The sequence below is a fragment of the Chenopodium album genome, chromosome 25, assembly GCF_948465745.1.
Source record: "Chenopodium album chromosome 25, dcCheAlbu1.1, whole genome shotgun sequence".
Classification (NCBI taxonomy): domain Eukaryota; kingdom Viridiplantae; phylum Streptophyta; class Magnoliopsida; order Caryophyllales; family Amaranthaceae; genus Chenopodium; species Chenopodium album.
In genome coordinates, this window is record NC_137858.1 from 18,258,427 (window position 1) to 18,269,492 (window position 11,066).

Here is an 11,066-nt window from a genome sequence, read left to right on the forward strand (position 1 = left end):
ATGGATGCAAAAGTGCCGGCAAATGCTAGTTTTACTTGGAGGTCCTTGATGTCTGCTCGTAAGTTAGTCTCCAAAGGCGCCAGAAAACTGATTGGTAGTGGAGTTTCTGTTGAAATCAGGATAGACCCCTGGATTCCCACCTTACCCAATTTTCGTGTCTTACAAAGACAGCAGCAAGTTGAAGATGATGCCCCTATGTATGTTGCTGATTTAATCACCGAGGGTGAATGGAATACTCAAATTCTTGATGCTCACTTTCTTGAGTGGGAAAAGGCTGAAATTGTTAAAATTCCTCTTGCTCGTTTTGGAGAGGAAGATATATGGACATGGCATTACACAAAATCTGGTGAATTTTCGGTCAGAAGTGCGTATCACGCTGTGCTTGTAGCAACCAAACATTGCAGTGCTTCAACTTCTTCTCCTCCTCGTCTTGCAGCCTGGTCTTCTCTCTGGAGTGCAAATCTCCCCCCTAAAATCAAGCATTTTGGGTGGAGAGTTCTCCATAAAGCCATTCCTGTCAGAGCTAATCTGAAAAAGAGAGGAATTTGCAATGATGATATATGTCCTGTGTGTGGGAATGCCCCTGAAACTATTGATCATACTCTTTTTTTCTGTGATGCAGTTAAAGATGTATGGCATTTCTCTCCTCTTAGACTGAATTTCCAAACTGAAAATTTCCATTCTCTCTTGTCTTGGTGTAATGTTAAGGGTGAGCTGATTAGGGAAAAACTTTGGTGGGATACTTTTTGGAGCTTACTTTGGGGAATATGGCTGAAAAGAAACGCGTGGTTGTTTGAGAAGAAGGATACTCAAGTGGTTGATGTTCTCAGGAAAGCAATTGGCATTGTGAGTGAGTTTGAGAAGGCAAATTGTATTCTACCCACTGATATTGCTGTGAAAAACTTGGTGCCACAAGTGTGGACACCTCCTGCTGATGGCTCCTATAAACTCAATACGGATGCTGCGATTTTTAAAGATGAGGCTATTGGCTTGGGAGGTATAGTTCGAGACGCTCGCGGGGATGTTATGCTTGCAACTTGCTGTACTGTTCGGGGCAGCTTTGATGTTGATATAGCCGAAGCAATGGCAGCAAGGCATAGCCTTGGTATCGCTTTGGAAGCTGGGCTTCACAGACTTACTCTTGAATCTGATAGTCTGAAGTTAATCCAGCACCCTAAAAAAGAAGAAGATGGAGAGCTCTTATTTTGGTCGAATTGCTGCTGACATTCTCCACCTCTCAATGTCTTGCTCATTGTTTGATGTTTCACACATTGGAAGAAATGGCAATGGAGCTGCCCATAAGTTAGCTCGTATAAGCAAAAATTATTTAGAGATGCGTGTTTGGATAGAAGAAACGCCTGATGATGTAAACTCTGTTATTGCTCTTGACTCTGCTTTTGAGTAATAAAATTTGCTCTTTTCCCGTCAAAAAAAAAAAAAAAAAAAATATACTGTAATAATTACAACGTATAAATATGGAATGCGTCTATATGAAAATGTTATAATGTAAATAATTTGTTTCCTTAATCAATAGATTTGTTTTTTTTTCAAAAAATATATTAAGGACACACCAGGAGATGACACGTGTCATTGCTGGTGTGTCTTTTAATATAGTGATTGATTGATTGGTATAGTATAGATAATTCAAATTCAATAAATAAATACAAGTATGACGATTTTGTTAATAATAAGAATTTACTATATACCATCTCAATAAATAAACTAGTATTTCTTAACCTTCCCTAATGCTCAGAATATATTTGGATGCCCATTTATGACTATTCTATAGTTTCCACTTGGAGATAAACTCACAAGGGATGTAAATAGGGCGAGGGGAGAGGCAGATGTTGGTCTTCTCATCCCCATCCCTACCCAACATTCTCATCTCCATCCCCGCAACATATCCGAAATTCATCCCCATCCGGGCGGATCTAAAATTCATCCTCGCCTCGGCGGATATAATTCCAAAATCATCCCCGCCCAATCGCCCACCCCTCATTTGGATATCCACACCCACATAATCACACCCAAGACCCACCTACTACAATGTCCATGTGGCAGTAGAGTGGTAAAATCAAGTGAGAGGGTGATATTAAGTCAACTCTTATAAATGTAGAGTCTCTTGGGTCGCAGTTAGAATACTAGAAACAGTTAAGGAGGATAAAATTTCTTCATTTGTCGAACATGACACATGAGCAGCACATGAACTTAATAAAAGACGAATTCTAGATACATTATTCACACAATGTGTTTGGACAAGTTGGAGAAATCATGGTAAGAAATCGTCTCCCAAAAGTACAATAGAAGAACATTCTTCTTTAATAAACTTTACTAGTCGTTATGTAAATAGGGATGTAATTAAATAGGCTCTTTGTAATTCATTCAATCATTTGAATCTAAACTTACACATCTCATACACTCAATCTCATACACACCCATTGTCAAGAACACAGTTTTCAATGCTCTTCTCAAATGGACATATACCAAAATCAATATCTGATGTGCCTAAATCATTTCCAAATGTTTATGTTTCTTTGTCCTTAATCTCTCTCCACTTTGTTTTCTTATAATTTTTAGTCACCTTGCCAGTGCCAACTATTTCTGTATCAGCTCATCATAACATCTTAAACATGTCGAGATTAAATCCCTACTAAGCTTCTGTTGAGTTTTAATCATTGACACGGTCATTGACGCCTCATGTTGGACAAATCGAGCACCACATAGCAAACTTTGTCCAAAACACTTTTTCAATTGGAATCCCAAAATCCTCTATTAAAAGTGGAAATTATAGAGAAATGATTGTGATTTTGAGAAATTTTCAAGAGGTGATCTTTTTCTTTTTTCAAGAAATAATCTAGTTTTAGTCGCTTGCTTTAGAAGTTTAAGCTTGATAAGAGAACAACGTTATTGTCATTTTGCATTCAATCTCACACCAACTAATCCAAACGATGCACATAATTAGAGTGAAAGACAGTGAAAATGACACTGCAGTTTGGATGCATATAATTATTGAGAGGATCAATTTACATCGGTGATCTCAATATCACAAGTATCCCATCATATTTTACACTCCTGAGTCAAAAATTCCACAATAATTTTTGTACATCATTAAAAAAAAAAAAAATTAAAAAAAAAACTAGTGGACTTGAAAAATATTCACCATTAAACTGTAGTATGATAACTTTTGACACTTCTCATTCTTTGATTGTAACACCTATTTTGGTTTTAAACAATATGTAATCAAACAGACTAGCTAGGAAGATGGTTTCCTGCCTGTGTTAACCCCTAATTTCATTATACTAGACAATGGCCATGTTTTTCGATCAATTATGGAAGCGATTGCAGCTTAAATGGCCATCAACTGCCTTTTATGATGACTTTTCGCACAGTATATTCCGTTGTAATGCCTATAATCAGTCAAATGATGCTGATCCTCCCCATTTTCTGACTCTACTCTCCGCTTCATCCGCCTGCAAACCAAAAATATGCGGCATGTAAGCTTTACAGAACATGAATAGGGTGAGCACTCGTAGCATTAGCACAAAATGATGAGCACTTACTTCCTTTTTCCAATTTGTGAAAGCTGTAACAACTACCAAAACCACAGTTTGCAAACAAATTCCGCCAATCATTCCTCCCCAAACTCCCTAGAATAAAACATCATGAGTTTGCAAATATACAGAAATTGTATCAGTAAAATTAGTGCGGTTATGAAACTACAGTATTACCATTCCTCCATATCCATATTTGAATCCAAGAATAATGCCAGCAGGGAGCCCAAAGAAATAGTAGCAGGCAATATTTATGTATGCAACAAGTGATTGCCATCCCGCTCCAATAGCAACCCCTAATGACAGAAGAGAAACCATTAAGTCTAATAAGATACAAATTGCACTATACATTGAAACAAAAAAGGCAAACACAGAATCGACTGAACCATAAATGAAGGCTTATAAACTTTAATCTACTTGCCTGATAGGACTGGTTGAAGGCTGTTGAGAAGAACTGTAAATGCCAATAAGATTGAAATCCTTGTAGTTTCCTTGGCTACAGCATCGCTTGTAGTAAAAAGGTAAGGGAACGTATCTCTAGTTGCAAGCACCACAAACATGGCAATAAATCCTATGGCTACTGATGTTACAGACACTACCGTTACTGAGATCTTTGCTTGTCTGTAATTGCCAGCACCAAGTTCATTTGATACTCTTACACTGTTACAAAAAACATGCATAATCCCATAAATTCTGGTATTTTTTTGACATTAAATAAGATAACCTTGATTCAAAACTTGACAATCGACATGATATAAATTCTAAGATTTGCCATTCTTAATTTTTGGTTGCCAATTCAGCGCTTTGACGAAGGTTATAGTACAGTTCCATAGTTACCTGATGGCAGCATTGAAACCAATTGCTATCATTGCATCCCAACCTTGTAGGTTCATGCTACAAACATGAAAATTAAGTTAAGGCTTCAAATCACGAACTTAAAAAAGGAAACATGAAAATGGCATTAGTTGCTAGCTTGATGAATGATAATATGATAAAAGGTAAGGAAGACTAAAGTATTAAATATATACCATATGAAGGATAAAAGGTTCCATTCAAAAATCTTACCAAATGGAAATGGCATCAACAGGTATCAAAGGGTCGGGAAGAACACCAACAATAACCACTAATACCATCAAGTACCAAAACTCCAAGCTGCATAGGCACATGCAAAAAGTCAAAATTCAACATACACATGCATGAAGTACGCATGGGAATAAATAGGCATCCACTATAATACCCCTACAACTTTATACTCAAATTTCTTCCTGAAAATGATGGAATGATGGATTAATGCCAATTAACTAAGTTTAATGAATCATCGTGCCTGATTAAAAATAAAAAGACTTACTGAACTTTTCAAGCTCATGCATGGCAGATGGATATTATCCATCTTTGGGGGTACAAAGACATTAAAACTCACAAGTGAACATTGTTAATGAGTAAAGTTTGAAAGACAGTATCAGATTAGGGAAGGAATGAGATACCATAACATCACAGCTGATGCCAAGGAGAGCTGCACAAAACCCCATAAATCAGCAAACGCCAGCCATGAGAATCCACTCCAAGCACCATCTGACTTTGTGACGAAAATGTAGATAAGCTGCAAGATGACAATCAGCCACCATGATGCATTGAGGACAACAGCTGCGCCTGCCAAGCCCCAACCATACTTAAGCATAAATAGCCAACTGAAGGTCACATGGATCACCAGTACAATAGCGGACACCAATGCCATCACAAACACTTTCCTCTGTGCTTGCAAGAATTTTTGTATAGGGAAATGGAATGCATAGGCAAACAGTTGAGGTATCATCCAGAAAGCAAATTTCCCTATACTCAAAACTCTCGTTGTTAGTACATCATATTGCCAATTAAAAATAAAATGAACAAATAAATTAATTAATAAAACTAGTTCAGACATGATTCAGAATTGAAACTGCTTAAGTTTTATAGTTGGGAAATTGGCAGCATAAAAAAAAAAAAAAAAAAAAAAAAAAAAAATCTCAACAAAAGTATGTACTAACTTCTAAAGTTTGTACTTCTATATTCCAAATTAATATAGACTACGACATAATATAGGAAATATTGTCAAAAATAAAACGACTTGTAGACAGTAGTTAAAGACCTTTTGAATATTCCAAAATAAAACAGTCATTGGTAAACATATGCTTTGTCAAAGGTCGTTTTATTTTTTATTGTTAATGTTAGTAATTCATTGTAAAACAAAATTATCGATGAGGTGACAATTCTAAATGTGTATGTTTGTATCAAACAAGTATGAGATGTGCATTATTGTATTGAACCAGTATCATATATATATGTATCATTGTATCATTGTATTATGTTGTAACCCGTTTGATTTCAAATGTTAGGTCAGGTCAAGAACAAGTCAAGTTCAAACAGGCTGAGTTAATCGGGTGACAAGTAGTATCAAATGAGTTATATTGGTTATAAGTCAGGTTCAAATGTTCAATTGGTTTTGGGTTATAAACAGGTGAGTCTATAAGGAGTTAGGTCCCTTTCGGATCAGGTACATTTGGTTACAAATCGTGTTTGAGTCTTAAGTTATTAGGTCTAATCTGTTTTGGGTTGACTTCAGATTGGATCAAGTCGGTTATGGGTCACCAGCCCTAATGTCATTATTTGGTACAAGTCAGTTTTGGGCAGTTCATGGGTCGGATAAGAAATTGGCAGCTCTATTGGACCGATTACGGAATATAATACATGGAAAATACAGGCTAACTATAAACAAAAATTATACTCCCGTTAATGCATCATTTGAAATTTTACACTATTCACACATTAGATTTGACTTAATTTTTTAACTAATATATAATAAATAGATGGGTATCAAGTGAGTAATATATTGTTGGATCAATTACGAGTACAATTTACGATGTGTACTTTTACCTCGGCAAATGTGCAAACTCAAATACTCCCTCCGTGTTTTTTTAAGTGTTACATTATTAGATCAATTACGAGTACAATTTACAATGTGTACTTTTATCTCGGCAAATGTGCAAACTCAAATACTCCCTCTGTGTTTTTTTAAGTGTTACAGTTTGACCGGCACATAATTCTAGGCAATTTAATTGACATAAATAAAATAAGAGGTAAGAGGGTAGTAGGAGTATTAAAAAATTGTAAAAGAAAGATAGTGGGGTTAATAGTTTATTGAAAAAATAATAAATGTGAAAGGAAAAACATAATAAAAAAAAAGTAGTAATGGGTTTAAATGGGGACCATGAGAGGAGAAAGATATAACATTTTAATATAGTTTTTTGCCTAAAAAGGAAGTGTAACACTTATTAAAACACGCCCGGATTTGGTAAGTGTAACACTTACTAAAACACGGATAGAGTAATACATATAAGAAAAAAAAAAGAGAGAGAGTAATTTAGATCCCTTTATTAAATTTAAGTCAATGGTTAATGTTTAAATAGGTTACAAAATTTTAGAACAAGGGTAAATTTAAAAGTATGAAAATATGAAATTTGAAGTTGAAAATAGGTAACAAAAAAACTGAAAACAAGCCGTCCTTGGCAACCATATGAAAAATTGATTACATATAACAGTCATTATAATGAAAATGAAATTCCTGTCATATGTGAATAACTGAATATCCAGACCTTGCAACCTACCCTAATAATGGTCCCAAATCCCAATTTCAACAACCCATTTACAAACAGAAGTTCGATTACACAACAATTGTAGAAGCAAGTAGCAAATTAATCCACGTTTTTCCTTAACACCCCAATATTATTACACGTTTATAAGTCAATGAAGCACCAATTTCATACGCCAAAAGACATGTTAACTTTCTGCCAACTATCTTCCTCAGTCTAAAGATTCTTGTAATAATGCATATTAATGCAAATTCTAGATCAATGGTGCAATTTTCTATTAATGAATCAATGCACGTTACCTAATTTTATCTTATTGATTAATTGTTTTTCTTTTTAGTATTTGTTTATGTTTATCTAGGTAGGTGAGCTACTGATAATGTTGTATATATCTTGGATTCATACTATATAATTTTTACTTTATAGTTTATATATACTTGTAGAGTTGACAAAACAAACCTAACATGAAAGCACGACGACTAAAATTGGTTAATTTTACCCGAACATACACCAGCATGAATAACTTGAACCGAACTTGATTTGTAACATTTATTACTGTGTTATATTATGACTTTTTTGTGTTAACGAGACATGAAACCAAATACGAACATGACCCGTTTGCCTGAACTACAAGTTCGGGTAATTTCTAAGAACAGAAGCAAAAACAAAGTAATAATACTAACCGGCAGCTTGAGAGATTTCGGGAGTATTCCCGCAAAGTTGAAGAAGGTAAGGAGAGTAAGTATAAAGTGGGGTGAGCAAACAAGCAGTAGCTAGTAAAATAACCCATGATCGTTGCATATAAATCCCCATCATCTTCAGCCTCCCCGCGCCATATGCTTGCCCACATAATGTCTCCAATGCGCTGCCCATTCCGAGCTGCGATCATACGATTCAGTCTTAGAATTAACATTATATTCGTGCATTTTGTAAAATAATATGAACTAGTAGCACATTCAAATCCAATATACACAATTAATCATAAAATTATCAATGTAACAACATTACATTATCAACATGACTATAAGTTACCATCCGATGACTGTTGACTTTTCAACGATGGTCCGAACCCACTAGTGGTGGGTCCAAATTAGCAATTAAAAGCTGAAGAAATTCATTGCCTTCCCATTTGAAATAGAATTAGGATTAGATGAAAAGAGAAAAAAGAATCATTTTTTAAATCATTACATATTAGCAAAAGTAACATTTTCAAACCACCATTTTTACACATGACCAAAAAGTAAAGCAAATCAAATTTCAACAAAACTTCTAACATAATCAAACCAAACCCAGAAATTAATTTAAAAAATAAAACTCCCCAAAAAGAAAGAACCAAAAAAACAAAAAAGTTACTCAAACTCGTACTTTGAGTAAGGAATCACAGCTTAAATCTGTGCAAAAATACAGCACAAAAGATAAATTCAACATCCAATTAGAAGAAGAGAGAGAAAATTAACCATAACACCGAAGCCAAGACCGGAGATTACAGAGTTTTCGACGGAGAAAGCAGCGAGCTCAAGGTCTCCGACAAGACCAGCAAAGGTCTGAGTGAGAGCACCCATCGAGTATTGGCACACGGCCGTGAAGATTGCTGGTCCAGCAATCTCCCATAAATTTCTAGATTCGTCACTGAATTCTCTTACGAAGCTTAATTTCTGCTTCTTCTGGTTTTCTACTTCTAAACCCAACAATGGCTTTTCATCTTCTACTTTTACTTTCTGCATTCCGGAATTTTTTGGTCAGCTTTTCTCGGGTTCGGTTTGGTACGGTTTGATTTGCGGTTTTTTTTAAAAAGAAAGGGTATAATGGTAGTGTAAATACAAATTGTAGGAGAATAAAAGAGGTTGATGGGGTCAAGAAATTGGGTTCATTAAAGAGTTGAATAAGTATTTGGAAGATTGTCAGAAAATTTGAATTGAAAAATGAAAAATGTATAACGTGAAAGGGAGCAGGTAAGCTAGGTCCGCAGCTGGAGTATAGTGAGGAAGTTGAGGGGAAAAATTGTGACGCTTGATCATGTGAGAAGGTGTATGACTTTGGTTGGTGGGTTTAGAAAATTAAATTGGGAGTTTTGTTTAATTGTCTTTGTCTCGTGGGAAAGAAATTATTTATGTTTTTTTAATTTTTATTGATCATGTTTATAAGTGGCTGCTCAAGAATTTTTATAACAATTCTTTGATATAAGAATTTATTAATTTGGTAAAGGTGGTGAAATTTTGCAAGTCTTTGTTCTCTTTAAATTTAGGAAAAATACACTTTAATAATTCCAATTATGGGCGATTTACCTACAATAGTCCCAACTAACGATTATTCTACAATAATTCTAACTATTAGGTCAGTTTTCCTCTAGCAGTCCCAAACCGGTCAAAATTAGTCAACAACCTATTATTGTAGGTTGTTTGACACGTGTCAGCGTGTGAGTGGTTCCAAAAAATTTTTTAAAAAAAAACAAAAAAGAAAAAAGAAAACCAAAAAAAAAATTCTGGCAGCCAACCCAAACCACCACCTCCACCTCCTGCCGCCCAACCTTAAAACACCACCTTCTCCAGCCACCCAAGCCGGAAACAACTCCCACGACCAGCCGCACCCCAAAACCGGCCAAAAAACCTAATTCGCACCACCACCACCCCCGAAATCCTTGCCCGTGAAACCCTTGTCCGTGAAACCACCAATAGCCCCCCCGTGAAACCACCACCAGCCACACCCCTAAAACCCTTGTCGTGAAACCACCACCAGCCACACCCCTGAAACCCTTGCCCGTAAAACCACCAGTAGCCCCAAATCGCACCAAACAATCGAGATTAATGTAGAGAAAGTCCCCCAAATTCGTCTGAAATCGGAAGGATCAAGAGGCGAGCAATTAGGGGTTGGTGTGGGGGTGGATCGTGGTTGGTGGTTTTAGGGGTTGGGAGGGTCGTTGGTGCCTTGGTGGGGCGGGTCTGCGATTTTTGGTGACTGGTGGTTTTTGAGGTTGGAGGAGGAAGAAGGAAGGGAAGCGGTAGAAGCAGTGTGAGGCTGCGATTGGTCGGAATGGGCAGGCGATGGTGGGCGGTGGCGGAGCCGCGGTGTTGGGAGAAGAATTAGGGTGGAGCTGCCATGGCCTAGGGTTTCTTGGTGGGTGTAAGGTGGTTAAAGGGACGAGGGGTGTCTGGGATTATTTTTGATATTTTTATTTTTATTTTTTTTATTTTTTGTAAAATAAGTCAATCATGTGTTGACATGTGGCGTTTAAAAAAGAAAAAAAAAAGTTTACCACTTCACTAGGTAACCGGTTTTTGGGACTATTGGAGGAAAACTGGGTGCATAGTTAGGATTATTGTAGAATAATCGTTAGTTGGGACTATTGTAGATAAATCACTAATAGTTGGGATTATTAAAGTGTATTTTTCCTTAAATTTATTACTCCCTCCGTTCCCAAAAGAACGATCCATTTGGGTTAATTTTGCGTGTATTAAGAAACTTAATTTGCAGGTACAAATGTATGGGATAACACAAGTCAATAATAATTTGCAAGTACAAATCTATGGGAAAACACACACACACACACACACACAAAAAAAAAAAAAAAAAAAAAAAAAAAAATAATGATAGCAGGGGAGAGAAAAAAGTTTAGAAATTTAGAGAGGAGATGGCACGAAGATCTGAAAAAATACAAGGGTAAAATAGAGAGAAGGAGCAACATGACAAAAATATTTGAGGATATATTGGTAATTTTGTGATTTTAATAGATGTTGGAAAAAACAAACGGGTCATTCTTTTTGGGACTAAAATTAGGCCAAATGGGTCGTTCTTTTAGGGATGGAGGGAGTAGATTAGATTAGTTAAGACTTTAATGAATGTAAGTTGTTGTATCAAATAGGGAGGGACGTTTTAAACATATAGGGGTTATGGT

General features: G+C 36.0%; 1 protein-coding gene across 1 annotated transcript; it reads right to left on the minus strand.

Moving 5' to 3' along the window:
- Positions 1 to 2,744: 2,744 nt before the first annotated feature.
- On the minus strand, positions 2,745 to 9,252 carry LOC145614723 (protein DETOXIFICATION 33-like). Its single transcript, XM_081669793.1, has 9 exons — positions 8,632 to 9,252; positions 7,858 to 8,053; positions 5,036 to 5,381; positions 4,617 to 4,703; positions 4,389 to 4,445; positions 3,973 to 4,211; positions 3,729 to 3,847; positions 3,561 to 3,647; positions 2,745 to 3,470 (listed from the first exon to the last, which is right to left on the minus strand). The coding sequence occupies exons 1-9, from the start codon at positions 8,896 to 8,898 to the stop codon at positions 3,414 to 3,416; spliced, it is 1,455 nt and encodes a 484-aa protein (XP_081525919.1). The 5' UTR covers positions 8,899 to 9,252; the 3' UTR covers positions 2,745 to 3,413.
- Positions 9,253 to 11,066: the final 1,814 nt, after the last annotated feature.

Coding starts and splice junctions, on each gene's coding strand:
- LOC145614723 (XM_081669793.1), bottom strand. CDS start 8,898: ATGCAGAAAGTAAAAGTAGAAGATGAAAAGCCATTGTTGGGTTTAGAA. Junction 3,848..3,972: donor CCTTCAACCAGTCCTATCAG/GCAAGTAGATTA, acceptor TTCTGTCATTAG/GGGTTGCTATTGGAGCGGGA. Junction 3,648..3,728: donor AATATGGATATGGAGGAATG/GTAATACTGTAG, acceptor GTTTTATTCTAG/GGAGTTTGGGGAGGAATGAT.